General features: G+C 39.9%; 1 protein-coding gene across 2 annotated transcripts in view; it reads left to right on the plus strand.

Annotated features, from left to right (window-relative positions):
- The first annotated feature begins 15,943 nt into the window (after positions 1 to 15,943).
- THBS2 (thrombospondin 2) overlaps positions 15,944 to 23,627 on the plus strand; it is a 31,726-nt gene continuing 24,042 nt past the window's right edge. Inside the window, exons 1-4 of one of the 2 annotated variants that reach the window (XM_065833745.2) lie at positions 15,944 to 15,974; positions 17,407 to 17,481; positions 18,413 to 18,969; positions 20,348 to 20,432. In XM_065833745.2, coding sequence (XP_065689817.2) covers positions 17,412 to 17,481; positions 18,413 to 18,969; positions 20,348 to 20,432 — 712 coding nt within the window. In that variant the 5' untranslated portion in view covers positions 15,944 to 15,974; positions 17,407 to 17,411. Of the gene's footprint in view, positions 15,975 to 16,067; positions 16,226 to 17,406; positions 17,482 to 18,412; positions 18,970 to 20,347; positions 20,433 to 23,627 lie in introns of those variants that run through there. The other variant, XM_065833744.2, reaches the window with a different exon arrangement.

The following is a 23,627-nucleotide window of genomic DNA, read 5'->3' on the forward strand; positions in this document are numbered from 1 at the left end:
AGAGAAGTTTCTACAACTCACCTTCCCTTTCAGTCACCATTATCACTACTGAAGGAATTGAAGAATCCCAGTCCCAGCCTTCCCGCTGACCAGGAAGGGAACTCATGGGTCACAATCAGCTGAACCTCAGGACTGCAGCAGCTGGAATAGCTTCTTCAGCAAAGCAAGAGGGAAATTTCTGTTGCTGGTGAAGAATGATATTTTTTGTCCTGTTTGTGAAAACACTTCCTCTTTCTTGACTATATGGCCTTGTTACTTTGATCCTTCCTTCTCTCCTGCATATTCTTCTTCCTTTGCAAGCTTCTGAAAAATGTTCCAATTCTCAGTGTGTTTCTTTAATTCCTCCTCAAATAACAGCCCCAGCCCATAACGTCTTCCTTTATTATGTTTTGAGAAGATGTAAATCACATACAGGGCAATGTGGTAACTACAGACAGAAGAACCAAGAGGAAATGAGGAAGAAAAATGAAGGAAAGTATTCTGATGGTCTTTTCAGTAGTGTATAGGCAGGAGAGATACTTAAGGAGCTGCTACTTTCTTAATGTACTTTCCACAGCTTTGTATATCCTTTAAAATTACTCTGCACAAAACTTGGACAGTGTTAACATCTGGAAATACAGAGGTAACTGTATCCAGTATCAGAGAAAGCTACTAGTTACTCTAGGCCCTGCACCTAAAGCATGCTAGTTTATATATCAATAATGGTTGTTTCCTGTTCTTGTCCCATAGGGATCTCAATATTCACTATGCAAGTGAATGCAAACATCATGGGTTCAATCTCATCTTAGTGTCAGGCCCAAAAGGAGAGTAAAATGAGTTTTGGACACATCTAAACTTTCAGCCTTTTCAAACTCCAGGAAACCTTTTGTAAAGTGACCAAAATGCCCTTGAATCAGGGCAGAGAATGGAGAAAATCTGCCCTCTGAAAACAGTGTTCGTGGCTAATTCTTGAAACAGGCTCAGAGGGATGTGCTCAGTAAATATTTAGATCATTCTAAGTGGACTATGGAGATACAATGGCGCCTTAATTGAGACTGTGTGCTGCTTTGTAGGAAACAAACCCACACTTTTTTTCTGAAATGCATATCAGGTCCATTCCTCATCTGCAGTAAACCAACACAACCTTGATGCAGTCACTAGAAAAAAACCAAATGATGTTGTACTGAAGGTTTGAAACAGGAACATTCACCTTCTCCTGGCTGGTTGCAAATTCAATGTTTTGAACAAAAAAAAATATGCCTGCATGTATTTGCTGTAATTTTACAACAAAATACAGCACTTGAGTGTGCAAATGCCCCAACTGACATGCAAGTTAGCATGGACAGTTTTAACAGAGCTCATCCTGAGTGCAAATTGTGCTTTTCTGTACACTCTTCAGGTCATCTAATAAATGGCAGTCACATATCTTGCATTTGCTGTAGCAGGGAACATTTCTTCATTTGCCAGCTTCAGAGAGTACAGATTGACTTCTTTTTTTTTTTTTTAAATAAACTATTTTTTTTTCCTTATAAAGGGTATCCAGAGTTTAGATATAATCAGTCACTCCTTAATTGATTTCAAATGTTGAGATTCAACATTACATGAATTGAACCACTGAACTGTACTTCACCCACTCCAGGTTTTCTTTATAGTCCTACATTTTGTCAGGCCTATGTCTGTGTCATACAGTACTGATGTGATACTGCCCTCCTGGCGTAGTAGTGTGGGCTGAATTGAAACTCATTGTGTGGGTAATATAAAGCGGAAGCCCTGATTTCCTTTGGAGACAGTGACATCTGGAAACCCTGCCTCTGACGTTACTGTGAGAAGGATCTCATCGGGGAGAGCTGAGAAGCTGCAACTGTCAGTTCTGCATGTCATCATTTTCCCAGCAGGGGAGTCCTCTCAAAGTCAAACAATTCACTCTACAGAGTCTGACATGTTTAACGAGAAGTAAAATAAATGCTATGTTGCAGATGTGCAGGTCCAAAAGAATTATTTCATGTCAGACACACGCCTCTCATTCCAGGCATTTAATTAGATCTACCACCATGACATGAAGAACTGAGAGAGGAAAAGGAATCATGGGCAATCAGAAAAATATAACAGGTAAGGGAAGGGGGCGATGAAATAACACATAGCCTATGAGGGCTCTGTGTTCCTCTGGAAACCACTGAACCAACCTCAGATGATTTCCTTTGCCAGGTTAGAGTGGTACAGGAGATTTTCTTTTGACAAATCAGGTGCAAAGCAACTTGGCAATAGCAAGGAGCAATTCAAGGAGAGAACAAAAGAACAAAGACACGGTCATTATAGTCATCACTCATGCAGAGAGAGGAGAAAGTGAAAGGAGTTTTATTGCCGTCATGTACAGTATCAATCATTGTGTGTCAGTAAAGTCTGTTCTTTGTGTTAAATCCAAAAAAAACAGTCAATGAAAAAAAATCTGCTTGCACTATGCACTTTCTGCTTCGTCAGCCAAAGATGGGTGCACCACTGGTAGCAGAACTTTCCATACACTATGGAGAATGCTTCACATCTCTAATTCTTCCACCAGTCTATTTTTTCATATGTGCCTTTTTTTTTTCCTGTAAAGTTGTCAAGATTTTGTCCAAGATATCTGACAGAAGCCAACCAACATTTGACTAGGTAAGCCTAGTCCCCATTCAACCTATTCCTCCACCACTTTCTTGGACTGGGGAACTAGTTCTAATGGAATACGTAAAAAAAAGTAGTTTTATATTTCTTGTCTAAAATATTCCAGAAGGCCTTTTACAAACCATGACCAAGAAAGGAAATAGCTGATGGAGATATTTTTTACAGTTGGCTAACCACAATATATAAACATACAGTTATGATAAATATCAATACCAATTTTTTTTCCCAATTAAAATATGCATTACGTAACACTCAGGGGACTGCTGTATTCTCACTATTTGCAGACTTTTAACTTTCCATTGTTTGTAATTTTTAAAGTAGATGGACTCAAAAGAGCCATGGGAGTTCTTCAGTGACTGTGTGACTGGTTAGACTTCAGAAACAAATGATACACTTTCTTGAAATGTCTTAGAATATCAAACTTCCTCCAAGTGACTTCTAAAAAACCTTGGAACAGACACAATGTCAAATTTTCATGGTCTTAACTGCAGCTTCATGAAATTTCTCTGAACTTTGTTAATGCGGAGCTTAGGAGAACATGAAAGCTATAATACCACTCAGTGTAATATAAACTTCACCTTCTGAAAACAAGGAAATGCAATTAATCTACCTTTCCTCATCTCCTCTGCCTCTGGAGCACTATCTTGCACTGTACACCTTCTCTGTCCCTGCTCCTAAGTTGCCTGCTCTCTCCTTATGATGACATTCCCCATAAATTCCCTCTGACCCAAGAAGACACCTCAGAAACATCTGAAAGCTTATGAAGAGATCATTCTACAGAATCTGCATGAGGGATTCCTTGCCCACAAGACCTAGTGACCTGCTGTGCTTTTTTTATACTCAGCTCCGTTGGTCAAGAAGCATGCCAGTATAATCCTAGCTACTACATCAGTGTTAATTTCCTTTGAAAGTATTTGTAAAATGAAACTGGAATCTGTATACAGATTTTTCAAGCACCTTGAAATAGTCTTTTGCATCCAAAATTATTGATGTTGTATGTATTGGGTTAAAGCTACACTACAAGATCTTTGTATGCTTCAAACTTTAAGCTCTGCATGCACATATAATTTAAATCTCAACATAGCATCAGAATGTGATCAATGCAAATTCTAAGCCTGTCTTTATGACCTCCTGTATTCTTATTTTCTCATTTCCTCAGAAGAGGAATCTATCTTGCAGGCCAGAAAGCAGGTATAACACATTTCAATCATCTCCCAGTCAGGATCACCCATGGCTCAGGACACTTTCATACACACTTTCTGTGCAGTTGTACATGCCCATGTGAAACTTCCCAGAGGTCCTCCATTAGACTGAAGGCAGGAATACCACAGGTTCCCCAGAGGCCTCATGAAGTTTAGTTTACCATCACTGAAGGAGGAACATGTCTCTTTGAGGTACTGAGTCAATGCATGTATGGAGCTCCTTTGCTCCTCAACAGATACTAAACCTCAATATTCACATGATGTTTCTTTCAGCTTATTTTCCTAGCTTTGAGTTTCTAACTTAAATCTCGAGAAATTTTGTATTTGAACCCCTTCCAAATACCTGTTTGCCTAAAAAGCCATGGCTATTTTGTGTTTGACATATATATCCAAAAGGTCTTGATTCATTTTGGGAAAGGTTGAGCCAAGGTTTGGGACTTAGTTGTACATTTAAAATGGAGGATCAAGTGGCTTTGCGTGCTGCTCTGTGGGTATGGGAGAGGGGCACTTTGGAATTGATTGCTTAAATCATGTTGAACTGGGGACATTAACCCTGCCTTGCAGCCTCAGGAGATCAACGGTTTTCCAGTCAGAGCTATATGGGAATTTTTGAGTATTTGGAACTGCCATCTTTGAAATAGTAAACCGCTGACAATCCTAACTATAATTCAGTCTTTATTCTGGCACTGTTCCCATTTAATTCTGTAACATTTTTGAGTAAAGCATGATTAAAAACTGGGTATGGATATCAGAATTTGTTCCATACACTATAATGCTGAGACACTGCATGCTGCCATGTCAACTCCAGAAATGCACATTTTCCTGGCAAGACTTCCCAGTTTGATCTATACTTTAGTGACCTCTTCACACCCCATTCCAAATGCAGCTGCAATGAGGAGTTACTTATGGTCATCCATTTAAGTTGAGGAGTTCTTTTCGTGCCTGTCTCTAGGATACAATTTAACAGTTGTCATTTGAGATTCCTCGGGTTTCATGGGTGAAAGGCCTAACAAAAAGTCTTGTATGTTTGTGATGCAAGAAGTATCAGGCATTTCCCCAATACATTTTGCTCTCAGCTGAGCTTTGTTACATAAACTGGGCACATAGAACTGACACGAAAATATGTCAGACATGCAAAAGTTTCCTGAAAAATATAAAGGATCAGCTACACCTTTTTAGAAGTTTTTGTGTTATGCATGCCACTTCTCTAGAAGATATAAGTTCTCCCACAAGACTCCTTTCTACTTGCAGAGGTTCATATGAGTACCACATTTTATCTTCATGTTGCCTGCTTGAAACATGAACTGTGTATTTACTAAGATTTTTGTTTCATGATTTAAGCTTCAGAAAACTGTACTTACGCCATTTTAGTTTGTGTCTGTCCATAAGTAGGTCCAAATTAATTTTCTAATCAGTACAGAATTAAAGCATTTTTTTCTTTGTTCAAACATACTTCAGTCCTTTGGACTAGTCAGAGATTTAGAGAGAAATCTCTTATTAGAATAATCACTCAACAGATCATGATCTGACTAGGAAAAATTCCTTGATCCTCCCTTCCTAAGAACGTTCCTACACAGTGAGGGTCAACTTCTATTTCCTACTAACATAAATCTCTTCTATTTGCTTAATATTTGGTACTGTAGTTAACTTGTGGATTATCCCCAGGCATCCAGTAACAACTGCTATATACATGATAGGAATGTTACAGGCAGTGCAGATAACAACTTCTCTATGTTAAGGCTGTCCGATTCTCTTTTTGTTAGCTTTAAAGTTTTTGCCATGCTAGTACTCTAAACTAAAATGTTATGGTTTTGAGGCTGTCGCAAAGCTAATTTTTTTAGGAAGTTTCAGAAAGATAGTTGGAATGAGCCCATATTATATCCAATATCCCAAACTCATATGAAAAAGTCACTTAGGGAAGCCTTCTGTCCTCATTTTTGAAATAAAATTTCAAAATTCAATTAAAACAGGAAGTAGCCTGACTTGGAAATGTGAACAATGCGGTTTGCAAGTTACTTTGAGGAGCAGATCAGGGGAATCAGAAGTGTGGGAAAATACTGTTGATCAGGAGACAGAAGAATGGCAGCAGATCTGAGGACTAGACAAGAGAGATGAAGGCAGGAAGGACATCTGGTGATTCGTGTCACATATAGGGGACACATAAGGGCAGAATGTTAGATAGGAGAAAGACAAAGGAGTATAGTAGCAAGAGAAGAAGAAATTATATTAAAGAGAGGCATAGGTTTGGTAGAGAATACTTACATATAGTTTTAGCACCCTCACTGTGGAATTTAACTTTTAAATGTCTGAGTCCAAAGCTCCCAAGAGATATGTTTGAAACCTACAGGAAAGTGTTGAACCATCCTTGTCCAAAGCCTGAGTCATTACTCAGCCACTGCTTTTCCCATTGTCTTTGCAATGTCTAGTAGAAGTCTATATTCATGACCCAACCTGTGGGTAAATGTAGTTTGACATGAAGGAATTTCTGGGTGTTTTCAATGTGTCTTATATACTTTGTGAACCCCTAAATAATGAGGTGTGGTACAAGAGATGGAATAATTTCTTCTTTTCTACCCTACCAGCCTGATTGTCTTACGAGCTTGTCTTGCTGTTGTAGAGCTCTGAAGATCACTGAGAAATTAATTCCCCTTCACAATCTGTTTTTTATGAGCTCAGCGTTGACTTACTCATCCAGAGCTATACCTGAATTTAGCACATACTATCTTCCCCTGTTTCTGTGTGATGGGCTGAATGTCCTCATTCATTCACTCTGGGATTTTAAGTACTTTTTTTTTTTTTTTCTCTTCACTGTTACTTTTCAGTATCTGCATTTTCCACATTCATTTTTTTTTGCCTACACATTGAATTGTGAGGCCAGGTAATTGCTAGTCAGAGAACAAATTATGAACTCATGGAGACTTTAAACAGAAAAGGCCAAAGGGATCTTGGAAAGATTAAATAGGTGATAACACCTAAGGAAAGAAAAAATATGTTCAGGCTTATCAGAACAACGTGTGAACTCTGACATCTCTGTAATTTACTCTCACTGCTCTCACTGTAAACTTTAAAGGCATGTTTTGCTCATTTTGGTCTTCGGTAAGCACCTCTGGATCTTGTTCATTTTAGACTTGCTTTTAAGAGAGGAGGAGTCATCTTCTGGAAATGCCTGTGTCTCTGTGTTGACCACAGAAAACGTCAGTCTAAGATTAGACTTGTGTAACTGTGTAACCATCTTCTGAGTTAAGTGAGAAAAACACATATTTTTATAGCTAGGGCAGCTCTCAATCCATTACAATTGGAGTTTTCTAAAATCTCACTTTCCTACTTGACATTTTTTCTTCCTTAAAAAGCATAATCCCATTAGTTTTAAATTCTCCTTATGGACCTTCTCCTTTTGCTCATGGAAATAAGAAAAAAAACCAACCAACCAACCAAAACCAACAAAACAAACCACAAGAGTTTGTTGGGTTTTTTTGTTTGTTTGTTTGGTTGGTTGGTTGGTTTATTTTTAGTTTACCTGGCAAAAGATGCTATTTGACATCTTTCTAAGTTGTCACAAAGCTGCTGAATGGACCTAAACAGGGAATGTCTGCAAGATGACACCATCCATGGTCCTGTGCCATGACATGCTTACCACTTCTACAATGCACAGGCATACAGTAAATCTGCTTTCTATCATAAAGGGAGATGACTAAATGCAGTTGTGAAATAGGTTGTCTATAAAGCAATCCAGTAAAGATCAAAGAAGATCTTGCGCTGGCCTTGTGTTATGAAAGCTCCTAAACACATTTCCTTTTGGCTATGTGTTCAACCTTACACAGACTTCTATGATGCAGAAGTTTTAATTACATCTGGGAATGAATTTCTAAGAAAACCAGTATTCTAACAAGGCCAAACCTCAGAAAAGATCTTTCATTGTCCTTTTTCCAACAATAATCTGAGATCATTTTCTTTTGCAGCACCACAGCCTTTCTTCTGTAGATCTGACTTTTGGAGGTCATATGTATAAGGTACTTGGACTCTCCTGATTTTCCTGGCAAAACTAATTACTGCAGATTTATGTGATAAGAACAGACAGTGCCCTGCCAGGAGCAGAAGTCACTATTGCATGTTTAAAAGAAAGATGATAGACACCCCCTTAACTGAGACAGTAGCAATGGTCAAAGAACAACTTGTATATCTATGGCTACACCACTGACATCATTAGCCAGATGTATTTCAAGATTGATTGAACTACCGCCCCTGTAAGCTTATTGTTTTTTCTCTGTGACATGTTAAAGGTGTCAGTGTGCTGACCATCTCATACTGGTCTTTTAAGTGACGCACAACAACAGAGAGACGCCTAAACCAAATTTAGATCCCGTTCACACTGGGCTGATGCACACCTCTGAGGAGAAAGCAGGGTGATCAGCAAGTTTACACATCAGCATCCAAAAAGCGACTCTGTAAGAGCCACTTAGGCCATGCAGTGCAAATAACTTCATCCCTTGGTTATGTGCCACTCATCACCTCCCTTCAGAAGGTGGTTTAAGAGACTGGAAGCAGTATTTGGCTGAACATATCCTAAACCATAATCCATATATCCCTACAAGGAACCCCAGGCTTGCTGAAGAAATCAGACTATTTCCATTTACAGAATAAAATCTTCTTTTTTATAGGTGCTGTCTAGCTTTACTATACAATCCAAGATGCTGAAATTCTAAACAAAGGTCATGCAGTTAGATTTTTATTAATTACTGAAAACTTGATTTCCAACAAAGAACCTCAGTCTAATTTTGGCACACAAAATGTACGTGCAACCATTCATGCTCCAAATATTCCATTAATTTACATATACTGGAAATGAATTTGAGAAAATCATAACAACAAGAGAGCACTGAGAAATTTAATAAAGGACACAAATCAGGACTTAGTTAATTATCTGTGAAGGTGTGAAAAATAAACAACTTTTAAGTAACTAACAACATTTCACTGAATTTGAAAACACAAACTTTGTTCATTATACTGGAAAAGGCTTCCCATTACATGTAAGAATGTGGACTCAAGGGGACTCACATGGGTACAACTTACTGAAAGTTATAGCCACAGCTCTTACTTGGCAAATAAATAGCTAGCAAGCTGCCTTGGACATGATATTGCCTATAGGTTGTTATTGAGCTGGTTCCTAAATGGATTCTGGATGAAGTTTGACAAATATGTGAGGTATTAGACCTGTAAGTTGATATCTAGACTTGACTCCATATTTTCTATATTTTTTAGCAACTGTTAAATATTATGTTCTTAAGGATTCAGGGGCAAAAGAATGAGAAACAGAAGAAAGCACAATTTTAAATAAGTGAAGAATTGCTTGCTTGCTCTTTTAATTTTGAGAAAAAATTATTGAATCTAAATGAAAAGACAAATGAAAGGCATTCTGCTGTATTTGAAGAAGGAATGTCTGATGATAGGATTAATATGTAGTATATGATTAAGAAAAACAAATAGAAGTAAAAATACACATTTTTAACCAAGCCGATTCTGAACTTGTGTCTTTAATCTCGCATTACACAGGTAGCTTCCAGGGATACCGTAGTGAGGGACATATCTTTGAACAGTCACACACTTATGCTTACACAAACGCTTTAATGGAACACTGTGCAAACCTCACCAACATGTAGGCATCCACCACCAGTGACATGAACACAGGCTCATCCCCACCTCTGCAAAAAAACATTCACTCAGTTGCAAAAATGCCACAACCACCAACTTTACTTCTCTTTCCCTTAATGTTTTGAATCATGCAAATTACCATGCAAATTTAAGATGCATTATGTGGTTAATCGAAGAAAAAAGAAACAGTTTCTGGTCAGTAAAGCTTTTCTTGAAGTAGAACCAGCTTTGTTCTTGTGTGGTTTCCTAGAACCGGATACTCTCAAAACATACAATAACTAACTAAATAAATGAATGACAATAATAAATACTAATAGCCCTCTTAATTTGATGAATATCACTCCTTTCCTGTGTCCCCATTTCCAGCACATCATCGTGAACATTCATTGAGAGGAAAATGAAACAATAGCAAGAAAACAATATCACTAGGAAGAAATGTAGTTAATTCCTGTAAGGTAAGTAAACAAGCAAGAATATTACTATCAGTAAACCACGCATAGGTTGAATTGAGCTTTAGCTTATAATTTTTATTGCCAGAGAACATGGATAGAAATAGGAAGAGTATGTTTCATAGGAAGGGGAACAAAATGCAGTTTCATTATAGCCTTTTGACTGACATGAAGCCAATTGGCTCTTGAATGGAGTGAAACATAGAACTAATTACAAATAAATAAATAAAAAGCTAATAACTTGCAAGAACTGGCAAGTCTGCAACAAATGTGTGTGGAGATACATTGTTTTGTTCCTGGTATATGCTGTAATAGATATTTTCCCCATTACTCAAGTTTCCCCAGCATTCTGTTATATGACTATATCAATTTGAGTAATTTATGATTATCACCAGAGCAAATTTTTCTGTTTGCTTTTCAGAGACAGTCACAGTGGAAAAAGGAACATAGCAGTAAAACCGATTTTCTTCACATTTGAACTATTACATAGGAGTTTTTCAAAGTATTTAATTCTATGTGGATGGTGCCTTTCAGAACCATTTCAGACCAAAATGGATGCTTAAAAGCACAAGTAGTTGTACTCTTATAGCAGCCCCACTTTTAACATGTATGCCCAAGTGTTGGTTCAGGAAGTGATGTTGTGCTGACTAGGGAGCTGAAATTCCTCAACTGACTCCTCTGACCATCCACAGCTAAGTAAGATGATTTGGATTTTAAATATTCATCAACAATGCAAGTAATGGCTATGTGAACACACCCAAGTAATTAATGTGCTAGGGGAAGCTGTGGTCTGTGTGTAGATGTTCTTATAAGAGGAAAAAGAGGCAAAACACATATTAGAGTTAAAAAAAAAAAAAAGGTGGCAGAATTATTTCTTCAGCTTTAATCATCATAATCATTATCAGGCCACAGCTGAATGATGCTCTTTCTCCCACTTAGAGACCCATAGCCAGCTGTAGTGGTTTCATGAATTGCTTTCTTTCATCTCTTCACTTCTTCCTGTGAGACCCATGACTCCATCTGTGGGAGTTTTGAACATATGGAGAGATATCAAACCCCCAGACTGTTCACTGTGGTCTTTCAAATTGTTTGCAATTGATTTCAATTCTTTTGAGTATGTTTTTCGCTTGCCCTGTTGGGGCTTCCATCCATTCAGTTTCTCTTCCCAGTTGTGCCTCTTGATCTCTTCAGACTCTGTGAATCCCATATTTCAGGGACAAACTGTACCTGGTGAGACCATACTTGGCTGTCAGCCAGACACCCTGCTGTACCTGTAGAAAAATGGAGGCCCAAGGGGAAGGGTGCACATGTCCAGGGCCTTGCCAGGAGCTTGCAGAAAGCATAGCAGAGGGAGGCAGCAACCTCAGGCATGGGGCTGCAGGTCTGTCCAGGAGAGGGGCTCCCATCCTGTGTTTGCCCCTAAAGGCCCCTCAGGATGGGTTCCCCCAGCAGCCAACACATCCAGCAGTGGGAATAACCTGCTTTTCACAGGGCAGTTGTGGAGGTAAGGCAAGGACCCAGCACAATTCTGGTGAAAACAGAAATGTGGGTCTCATTACAATAAAAAATCCTTTTCAGACTGAGGTCATTCAAACATTTGTGATAACTTGTTAAAACCTCAGTAAGAATTTGGTATTTTATTTCACCCAAATAAGTGAAGCTAGGCCCAGAACTTCAAAGGCAGTTTGGCTCTTACCTCCTACTGAAATGAATGGCATCTGGTTCGCTGAAGAACTTTTAAGATCTGGCTGAAGCACCGAAGTTGTCATTTTAGTTGTATTCACTTGTTCCTCAGCTAAAACTACTATCATCTTCAGTATGTTGTACTTCTAAATAAAGATCAAATCCAAACCATCTAAAAGCTTCGAGATTTGGGCTGTCTTTGAATGTGTAATTACAACAGACCAAATTCCATTTGACATACAGAAGGCACAGTACTGCAAATAAAATAAAAATTGTAATTATCCAGCCTGGATAATAAGGATGATTTTAGTTGCTTAAAAGTCAGTGCTGTAGTGCCATATTCTTTTCCTGTTATAAATGAAAAAAATCAATACCTTTGTGATGACAACGTGAAACTATGTAACAAAGATGTAATAACAGCAGGTCTGTGGGTAATTAATCTGTTCTGAATTCAGTAAAAGGGTTTGTTTTTGAAACTCAGGGCAACAACATGGGAGTTACTGAACATTTTCAGAGCTCACTTGCATTGCATTTGGTAGGGGAATGTTCCTTTTTAGAGGCTGAAAATATTTGGCAGCCCTAACATGTTCAGCAGCTCACATGTAGGGAAAGAATACAAAAATTCTGTAAAATGGTTAAGGATACATTTAACTGTTTGTAGACAGATATTGGTTTTATCACATGCACTGTAAGGACAGGGAAAAAATAGTTTCCAGGTTAAAGTTGCCAACCGTGATTTAGAAGCCTAGGGCTCTTTTTGTAAGTTACTGTGACACCAATTAAATCATGTAGGAACCAATGTAGCAAAACACTAAAACGTGCACAGCCTTAAAGTTCTCATGCTAACATCACTCAAACAAGCCTTTATGTGTAAGCACTTTGCTCAGTAAAGATGAAGTTCGTAAATGGATGGCATCAAGATTTCCCTCTTTGACAAGATAATTGTAAAAGTATACCAGATGGTACTTGTGCAGCCCATGGACATTGTTTCGACAGAATGTGTTACCATTTGTATCTGAATATCCTTATACCTGGAAATTATTTAAAGAAGGCTGGAAAGAAACAACTTCGCTCTCTGAATCAAATAGAAAACTAAGTACCCGCTAATGATGCTCACTTTTTCTAACTACTTATCCACCTTAACTTAAACTAATGCATATAAATTTTTTGTCAAAAATAGCTTTTTCTTTTATCATAGATAAATTCACTGAAGCTCGTGTAATCTGTTCCAGTATTCAAAATCTGTATTTATCTGGAGTATTTACAACATGTTGTCTGAGGAACCACCCGGGTCTCTCTCCCTATCAATACAAGCTCACTCTAACAACTGGATGGTTTGGTTACACGCTAACCAGAAATAATCTGTGAATTATGAAAATCAAACCTTACCACAGGAAGAAAAAACTGAAAACTTCTTCATGCCTGTGGGACAGCATTTCAGAAAGAGTGTTTGTCAGCATCAGGTGAGCATCCATGACTGCAGGATAAGACCTGAAGGACTCCTCATCGCTTTCATGCAATTAGATCCATTTCAAGTAGTGGGGATGCTTTTGTGGGAAAAGAAGAAAGAGCTTTAGTGGGATTTCTTCTAATGTAGAGAGTTCAAGTCTTGCCACAAGCTAAGCTAAGCCAGAGTGTGAGTGACAAGCTTCTAGGCAAAACCAGGATTATTTGTTGGACATCCACCAAATCACAGTTCTTTCTGAGACAATGTGGGACCAGAATCCTGCCATTCTCCGGAGATTTTCAGTAACGCATGTTACCTTGCATGATACTCACATGATCCAAAGTGGAAGTCCCCTAGGGCTGGTGCAGAAGGGAAAAAAAAGCAAAACCACAGACTGAAAAGGCAAAGGGAGGTGCATAAGGAAATGAGAAAGACCCGTGTTCATGCCTGATATGCCAGTCTGAAACAAAACACAATGAAAGGGAAAACAGTACAGAAATCATTAGTGTGAGAACTACTGTTATTCCACTAGTGTTCTAAAATGTTACTAAATCTGAATTTATTATCTCTAATTACCATTGCTCACTTTCTCCTTGTACTAAAAAAGCAGGTAGATTGAGAAACATGAACTTAATTGCAATGTTTGCATGTGTACATTGGCTAGCTGGGGAAAGCGGAGAGCACATTCATTTCTGTGAGCCTCAGTCAGGAATCTTGGAAAGAAGAGGATGTTTACCTCTTCAAAGGTGGCCGGGGAAAGTGAGCAGTGAGCATTTTCACAGTCGTGGAAAGAACAGAACCAAATCTGTCTTCTCAAAGGTCATCATCCTATATATAAATCACTCAGCTTGAAACAATATGCTATCAATCGTTCATTCCTGCAACGCCCACAGAGTCAGGAAGAAGAGTTTTGTCATGAGGCAGCTAGTTAAAAGCGATTATGATAAAATTTGTCTCTTTACTTTGCACTGTCCTTTTACTGACTTAAGAATTTCCACTGTAAAAAGTGAATGCACCAATATTAAACCGCACTATCTCAAAGATACCTTTTAGGTCTCTTAAACAATTTCCTGTCACCTCTTCTCCAGCTGTAAACCCAGAGCAGCTTCTTGATCAGACTTGTACCAGTGCTGTTCAAAAGTGTTTTGGAAAACACGCTACACAGCTACATATATAGATAAAAAGACTAAGTCTTAATATAGTGGGGGGAATGAGTAAACTCAGTAGAATTTGAGGTTTTGTGAACTTAATTAGCTGGTTTTTTAAAATTCTTGAGGTTTCGCAAAACTGAAAAACAAATGTCTTAGAAAGACAAGAAAGCCCTCTCCCTCCTAGCTTGGCTTAATCCTCTGGACCCTGTGAAAAAGGGAGGGAGAGGGCTCCTGCTAATCTGCAAGGCCAAGGCCAGCCAAGTTGGAAGGAGCTTCCATGGCAAAAGGAAAGCCAGCAATGCTTGTGCTGGCGTTTTCTGATCTAGTGACAGATTGAGCCTTTTGAACTCTTCCAAGTTCTGAAATACCAACACCTTTTCCTACTGGAATTTCAAATTGTGATGAGCAAAGTTGATGACTTCCTATGCTGTTTTGTTTGTTTGTTTGTTGTGGGTCTTTTGTTGTTGGTGGTGTGTTTTGTTTTGTTTTGGTTTTTTGTGTGTGTGTGGTGGTTTTTTTTTTTGGCTCACATTTGTGGTGTTTCTCTACCTATACATTTGACAGTGCTCCATTTCTTCGATTCTGCAGCCAACTCAGCCAAATCCATGCCCATTTGCACCAGCTGCATGATCCTTCCACAGATATTCTGCAACCTCAATTTGGGCCTCAGCAGCAGGGATGTTGGTCTTCTTGTTTGACTTCTGAAACATTTTTGCATGTCAAGGCAGGTTCTGTGGAGCCATCACAGGGATTCTCCTGCTCCACATGGAGCACAGTACCTACAGCTCTGCTGGCTGCTCCTCAGCATGGTGACCTGCTAGTCCAAGGTTGGAGACTGGAGTCTTTGCTTGTGGAAATACCTTTCAGTCCTGCCAATGAGACTGGGAGCAGCCCAAGAGCGAGATTTCTTGTTCGCCACTTTCGTTAGCCTGAGGCAAGGTGCCCTCTGTGAAGAGGGGTATGCTTAAACAAGACCACTGCACCTTCCTTGAGATCAAAGAGGATGGTGCTTCCTATGGAGAAAGGAGGGACAAGCTGGAACACAAGAGGTTCCACTTAAATTTGAGAAAGAACTTCTTCTCAGTGAGGGTAACAGAGCACTGGAACAGGCTACCCAGGGAGGTTGTGGAGTCTCCTTCCCTGGAGACATTCAAAGCCCGCCTGGACACCTTCCTGTGCGACCTCACCTAGGCGTTCCTGCTCCAGCAGGGGGATTGGACTAGATGATCTTTTGAGGTCCCTTCCAATCCCAAACATACTGTGATACTGTGATACTGTGACAGAGGTGCTGGGCACACTTGGCCCAACTTGGAAGTTGCTGACCGACCTCCAGTAAGCACTTGACAAAAGGAGCAGGCGAGGATGACTGGGGCAAGCCTCGCCTTTGAGCTGCTCCGTAATTTAAAAACAAAAATGATAAAAAAGAGAGGACTCAGTCCTCGGGAGGGCTGGATTTCGCCCCAGTGGCGCCAAGAGCACCGAGGTCTCAGCCGGCGAGGTTTCGCGAAGCCGCCGGCCGCGCACGGAGCCCGGCTGCCGGGGCTGGCGCCGCCTCCCGGGGGCTCTGCCGTGTCGGGGCGGCCGCGCTCGCCCCTTCAAGAGACGCGTTCGGATGCCTCTCCCCGCCTTTCCGCGCCTCTCCGCTCCCTGGGGGAGGCACCGGCCGCCCAGCCCGCCTTCCGCACCGCCCGCGGAGGGCGGTGTGGCGGTCGCGGGGCGGTACAGGGGAGGGCCTGGGCACGGGATGGCTTCGCAGGTAGGCGAGCAGGGGCCTCCCGGTGGGTAGGGGGCGGCGGGGGGCTTATGTCACCGCCGCGGAGGGGCGAGCCGGGGGCGCGCCCCGGCGCTGCTGATTGACAGCGGGGCCCGTCCCGCAGCCCATAAAAGCAGCGGCGCGGGGCGCGGGGCCGTGGAGGGACTTGCGACGGCGGCCCGGCACCGCGCTCCGCTCCCCACCGGCATCGTCCCGGCAGAGCCTCAGCGCGCCGTCGGCTCCCCTCATGCCAGGTGAGGCGCAAGGCAGGAAATCGCCGTGCTCCGCCGTGAAGCCCCTTGCATGGGGTGGCTGCCGCCCGACGGGGCCGGGGGAGGCTGCGGAGGCTCACCATGGGCAGCCGGGTGGGCGCCCCACGCTGCCGTCCCCGCGGGTTCTCGGGGTGAAAGATGCCCCGGGGAAGGCTCACCGGAGGCAGTGTGCGGCGCCGGCCGGGAGCTACTGCAGCCGTGCCCGCGGGGGCTGTGCCGGAGCCGAGCGAGCAGGGCACCACGGGAAAGGTGCCGGGTTAGAGAGGTGCAAGAGTCTCCTGGCATTTGCCGTTAATTAGCGGTAGCGGTGATACCTCGGGGTGACAGATAATAAAATGTTCCCTGTAAGAGAAAGGAAATACAGACAGTAAAAGGTGGCATCCCCGAGTCTTTACAGAAATGTATGGAGTTAGCAGTGCCAAAGTGATGCGGCGGTATCCAAAGAAACGAATGTCTGCACATTCCAGTGAATGCGTCTGCTCCATTCATTATGAGTGCAGACACATATGGAGATGCAATTACGTGGCTTATAGCTGCATAGTGCTTCAGGGCGAAAATGGAATCACGTTAAAAGTCACTTTGTCCAGCTATGGTTGGGTGAAGAGAATTGTAAGAATGGGTAAACTATATATATATATATGTATATACAGGAAAGAGAGAGGAGTTTCTATGATGGCGCTGAAAAAAGGTACTGAAAAGTACCCTACTAGGGTACTAGCTCAGGAGCAGCATCTAGTGAGATCCCATTATCCTCACAAAGAATTTCAGCTGAACGTTGTGCTCCAAAGTAAAAATGTAGCTACTAATATGCTGTATCTTGTGTAGTCTTGTGGTCCCTATGCCAGCTACTGAAATACTGGGGAGAAAATAGTAGCCTATTTTTTATATATGTCTTTTCTTTCCTATTATTAAGAACATTTACATAAAAAGGAGCTTTATCATCCAGAATTCCTCTTCACTTGATGTCCTGTTTTACTTCTGGCATCGAGAATTACCCCCAGAATAAATATTACCAGAGTCAGACAAAAGAGAAATTCTTATTTTTAGATGTATAGTTGCTTCTAATAAGGGTTCTGTTTATGACATTTCATGAGGTAAATTAAAATATTTGTAGTTGATAGATATTTTTCCATAATACTTACTACTTTTTGGTTTATTCATAGGAGTTATGCTGCAGAGGAGTGGGCTGTTGTGGCTTGCTGTCTTGATAACCCTGTGGGTTTCCTCAAATGCTCAGGGTGAGTTCTGACACTTCTTAACTAGATATAGAGTAACTCCCAAAGCTAGAAGTTGGTGTAAAGTATTGGCTTACCTGAGCTACAGTGGGCAAAGTAATCATATATGATTTTTTAGAAGTGTCTGTAGTAGGAGGATATTTTTGGTAGATACATCTTACTGCTAAATGACAATTTCCCAATAAATATCCCCAAATTGCTTTCTTTAAAATTTATTGATGAAAATGTATATAATCTCAGAAATAACTGCTATTATACTTTCCTGTGCAGTGGAAATGTATGGTGAAAGTAGTATAAACAGAATCACTGAGTAGGGTAAACACTTTAAAAACATGGATGTAAAGAAATAGACCTCTACAGACCAAATATAAGTAGAGTGTAAATTGGCACAGTGCCAGACCCTTGTTTACATCTGACTTCTTGGCCTGAATTTTTAAAAAGTAAATCTCTTGCTTCCTGTTGTCATGTGGCCACATGGCTTCTCATAATTTGATTTTTATTACCTTTAGTCAAAATATAGAAATTGACTCAACTTCCTTATCCATTCATGTATATTAAAAATATTAATTGAATGCATCTTTACATACATCCATGCATAGGCGTATACATGACATACAGCCTGTATATATCTACAAGTGTGTATTGTATAGTGCTATAAAATATATAGCCGTATGTTTAGTTATAGAATTAAACGTATTTATACCTACACACATAGAAGGAGAGAGTTGTCATGTAAAGGAAAGTGACAGGTGGAAAATGCAATTCATTTGCATGCTAATAGGAAGAGTTGTCTTTGTGGAAGTAGGAAAGTGCTGGGTTTACTCCGCTGATCTTTACATCTGTCATGCAACTGCAGTTACTACATATAGTGTGCAGAGTTGTTTCTTATAAGACTTTTTGTATACACATTGTCACACACTGTTAACTTTTTCAGATGGTGACAAGGAAGAGGAGACTACCTTTGATTTACTTCAAATCAGTAATATAAACCGAAAGACAGTTGGAGCAAAACTGTTTCGGGGTCCAGACCCTGCTACCCCAGCGTATCGTTTCATTCGGTTTGACCATATACCTCCATGTAAACCAGAGAAATTGAAAAAGATTGTCAGACTCATACGGCAGAATGAGGGCTTTATCCTTTCAGCCACCCTGAGACAGGACAGGCAATCTAGAGGCACTATCCTTGCTTTAGAAGGTCCTGGCATCAGTGAGAGGCAGTTTGAGATAATTTCCAATGGCCGGGCCAACACCCTGGACCTTATCTATTGGGTGGATGGCTTCCAGAATGTGATTTCCCTGGAAGATGTGGACCTCGCCGACTCACAGTGGAAGAACCTCACCGTGCAAATAACAGGGGAGAACTACAACCTCTATGTTGGTTGTGACCTTATTGACAGCTTCATCCTGGAGGAACCTTTCTATGAGCAACTGAAAGCAGAGAATAGCAGAATGTACGTGGCCAAAGGGTCCATTCGGGAGAATCATTTCAGGGTAGGTAACCTGGAGAAGCTCAAGCCTCTGGTGAGGTAAGAAAGTAACTGCAAGTAGTTTGAGAAGATGCAGTAGGTACAGTTATGTTCTCTCAACACCTCTTGGATTTTTTTGTGGTGATTTGTAGAATTCTCTGGAAATTTCTTGAAGAACTCTTTGGCTGTTGAAATATAACTATTCAAGTTGTAAGAGCCTTTCAATATTTTTAGATTTTATTTGAAAGATGAAGAAAAAAAAGGATTTTTAATGGAGCTGAAGCATGTGGTGTTGGTCCATTCCCTAACAGAATATCTTGATTTGCCATTTTGAACGACCTTTCATTTCAATTAAAAAAAAAAAAAAAAAAAAAGAAAGGAAAAAAAGGAAAAAAAGAAAAAAGGAAAAAAGAAAAAAAGAAAACATTTTTCATCATCAGTCCTGCAAATGTGATTTTTTCTTTTTGTGGAAAACCTTTTTTGTTTCGCTTTTGTTTTAAAATGAAGCAATTACAAACTTTCTGGTTTTCGTATAAAAGAAAAATTACCTTCTGCCTCATATAGTGGTGTGATCTCGCTCAAGTGCTTTAAGGATGGCTTCTTTTCACTCACAGCTAAAATCCAGCTTGAACGAATGGCTTCAAAAAATTTGGAAAGCCCTTTCTGTCACATCCTATTGTGCCATCTAGTTGTTAACCAGAGCATGACATGCTGGAGTGTCGTTCCATGGGGTGACAAGTTTTGTCATGGAAGCCAGAAGTCCTTGTCCACAGTCTCTTCATTCCTGCCTCCATGATGAAGTTTCTCCATCAGTTGTGCTCATACAAGTGGTTATTGAGCTATACTATTAAGAGGGTTACTGAAATAATCTGGTTTTCATATTTTTTTTTGTTTTGTTGTTGTTGTTGTTTTGTTTTGTTTGTTTGTTTGTTTTTGTTTTTAAGTGAAACAGATACCAGTCTGGTTTTATAATGTTGTCTCAGGACAGTGTCAGCAGAATTGAGGAGGCAGTGAAGTGTGGTGCATGGGAATGACTGGCTAACGATGGAAGTGTGATGGGGCAGGAGCGTCAAAAGTTGACTTTGACCCCATGGCAAATGTCTCATAGAACTACCATCTAAAATGCACTATGAAAATAGAGATTTGAGCTAATAGCTGATTAATAACTTTTATCATTACTTATTTCAGAACATACATAATTTTGTTGCTTAGAGTATTGAAACTGTATATAGCAAAGCTATAAACACATTTTTTTCAGTGTCTTTCAGGTGTGATGCATGTAGGTTATTTTTTACATATTTATGGCTGAATCCAGTCATTAGCATGGGATAGATATAGATCAGTTATTAGTTAATCCAAAATTGATCTAACTGGTTTTTAATTACTTTTTATTTTTATTACAGGGTCTTTTGCAAAATATTCAGTTAATCTTTGATACTTCAATAGAGGATGTTCTGCGTAAGAAAGGATGCCAGAAAAGCCAGTCAAGTAAGGCTTTTTTACCTCATTAATACCATTCACTTGACTCTGAAAATTAGAAATGTCAATGCTGACGTATTATCTTAAAACCATGCAACATCGCCCTTCAAAATAAAAAAGAAAATGAGTTGGTTTGTAGTTTTTTTGTGGTAATAGGAACATATTTTTAGCTATCTTGAGATATCATTTCTACTCTCTAGCCTACTATTTTAGTTCTTATTGCTTATGTTGATAACTCTGAGCCTGTTTTTAAGTTGGGAGAAAAGTTATCAAGCAAGAAATTAATATAAATAGAAGGAAAAATGTGTTATGTATGACAATATCTACATTATTCCTGAGATGTCCATGATTGTCTGAGCACAAGACTGGTAAAGTTGCTTCTGAATTTTGCTCCTGACTCTCAGTGGGCCCACGAACAAGTCTGCAAGTCTTAAAGACACTGAATTGCTCTGCACTAAGTTTGTTGACTGAAAGAGGCTTTGGGTTTTAATCCCAAAGCATTGTTAATCAAAACAACTTAAAGAAAACAAGAAAAAAAAATGAAGAGGGATGGAAGGCATGTATGTGACAGGCTGATGTGTTCTTATTAGTCCACTTCATGCTGATATCACCAGGAGGGAAGCCCTCTATGTGTGGGAGGGAGTATATTGGATTTGTCATGAAAGAGTTATGAAAATTCGTCAAGTATGCACTAAGGTTTTATACTTGAGCTCATGGGAGATGCTGGGTATTTTACTTTCCAGTTTTTGTAACTGGCAAGAGCTCAGTCAAGAATCAGAGACAACTGAGTCTGTCAGAGGAATGTGGTGTGTGCACAAGGCAGTAAGGACTTCAGGATTTTATTTTAAACTCCTGCCATCTGAAATTCCATTATTTCTGTCAGTTTGCTAAAATGTATGACATAGAGAAAATCAGTTAATCGAACTGTACTCATCATTTTGCCTTGTTTATGCAAAATCTAGAAATTAAGCAGTAGCAGGTTTTGACTTCTTCAAAGGGAGCCAGAATGTTGAGATTTTGTAACAAAAAGTCTCTATAAGATATATACATGTGTTTTTATAAATTTATATAGATATCTGTATAGGAGTGCGTAGATATGTATATGCACAAAAAATTAACTGAGCTTGCTAGTCTGCTTTTAAATCGTAATAAAGGATTGATTGTTTCCTATGTTCCAGAGGTGTGCCCAGGTGCAGGACCTGAGACACAAGTGAGACAATGTGTTACAAATGAGCTACATAGGCTAGAATTAAAGTGATCTTAGATGGCAAAGGCAAGAAGACATGCCCTCATTTGTTGGTTGTTATCTCTCCCAGCCAAGCTGTCTTCTGTACTCAGAAACTATGGAGAAACTACTCAGAACTACTGATTACTAGTGTTCAACTTTGTTAGTGTAAGAAAACAGTTGAGCAGAACTGCTGTGGGAAAATAAAAATACGTATTTAGGTCTAATCGTAAACTGAATAAAAGAGAAGGCTAGTGTCAAGAAGGATGGAGTTCAGCTATGCTGGTTCATTTACCAGTGGAAACAAAATTCCCAGAAGCTGAGGTAGAATCTTGAGGACACATTCAGCAGTCAGAGGTGGAAAAAAGTCTCAGTCAAGGGGATGGGATCCCTGGGTGTAGGGGGACTGAACCAGCAAAACCAATGAAAGACAGTGAGTGTCTACATATCTTTTATATTGTCATTGATTGATTACCACAGTGGCAAATAGTGTGGCCAAATGTTTTGAAATATCACCAAGTAAAAATGTGCTTCTGCTTGTACTTCTACTATGAAGAGGAAACCAATGGGAGCCTAGAGGGATAGCAGAGTTCTGCATGCTGATACATACCTTAGGAGGAATTCCTATACTCTTCAGCTATTGCAGCTATAACCAACAGATAATATTTTCTTAATATATTTTTTATCACATCACATCACATCACATATCTTCAGGTCCAATAAACTATACAGAATATACAGATTTTTTGTTTGTTTTTGTTGTTTTATCCTACCTGGGAAGTATGTAGCAACTAGTATTTCGTTCAATTCACAGTTCAATTTAGTATTTAGTTCAAGTCACAGTATCTTTACTTTTACTTTGTAGCACCAAGAGAACACTACAAAGTGGAAATTACTTGTGCAATAACAGAATATGGCTAGCAGCACTCTGTGGCTTGAGGCCATCAAAATTACTTGGGAGGCTTGTTACATGCATGGCTGATTTCCTAGCACTGTCTATCCAGCTTAATTACCACAGTTGAAAAGCCATGGGTGGTATATTACTAACCACAAGGTACATATTTTCCTATTTTGATGGCCCACTCGTTGAGCTGAGGTACAGGCACTAAGGTGCCCTATTTATGTATTGGTGTCCCATAACAACATGGCAGATGTAACCAGAGAAGTGCCCTCGCCTCTGAGGACACAAAAAACCTGCTCTTTTTTTGGAAACAGGACTGTGTTTTCCTACTGTATCTTTACTCCTAGTATGAGAATGTGAGGTATGGTGAAATGGTAGCTTGGGATTGCAGTTAGGTTGAGGGTAGGGAAGTATCTCAGTAGTGTGGTGGCTGCAAATACTTTAGGCAGGACTTAGCACTAGGTAAGAGAGATGACAAAACCATATCTAAATAGGCACATCAATAAAATCATTTATTCAGCTAGATCAACAGAATGACATTTACATACGTGAAAGAATGCACATTCTGCTCTTCTGGTTTCTCATTTTAAAGATAATCATGTGGTCCTTAGGAAATTAGCAGGAAGCCAGCACCAGAGAACTGATTTCCCAGTGATCCCCAGGCATCTTCTTTTAGTCAATGCCAAGTACCAGTAGGAAGTGTGGATTTAGTTCTTCTAACATAGTTTTGGTTTATGTTTCCTGCTGAGACTGCAGCTTTATTAATGTCCTCAGAATGTTCCGGTCAAGGCACACTCCATGTTGGCTAGAAAAATGTGAAATTAATGACCTCAGAAGTGCTATGGGGGAATCTGAGAAACCTAGTATTTCAATGCGGTAGGAAAAATTCATTCTTTCCAGGGAATCAAAAAAGCAGCTGAAGTAAACAGTTATGACACAGAGAGTTCTGATCTGCTATGTGGTATATCAGTTTTCTCCCATCCTGTAAGTGAAGCTGGACAATTACTTCAACTCTGGAATACAGTGAACAATTTTTGTAGACCTTGGCTGGTGGCAGATAGTTCATAGCTAATTTAAA

The sequence above is a fragment of the Patagioenas fasciata genome, chromosome 3, assembly GCF_037038585.1.
Source record: "Patagioenas fasciata isolate bPatFas1 chromosome 3, bPatFas1.hap1, whole genome shotgun sequence".
Taxonomy (NCBI): domain Eukaryota; kingdom Metazoa; phylum Chordata; class Aves; order Columbiformes; family Columbidae; genus Patagioenas; species Patagioenas fasciata.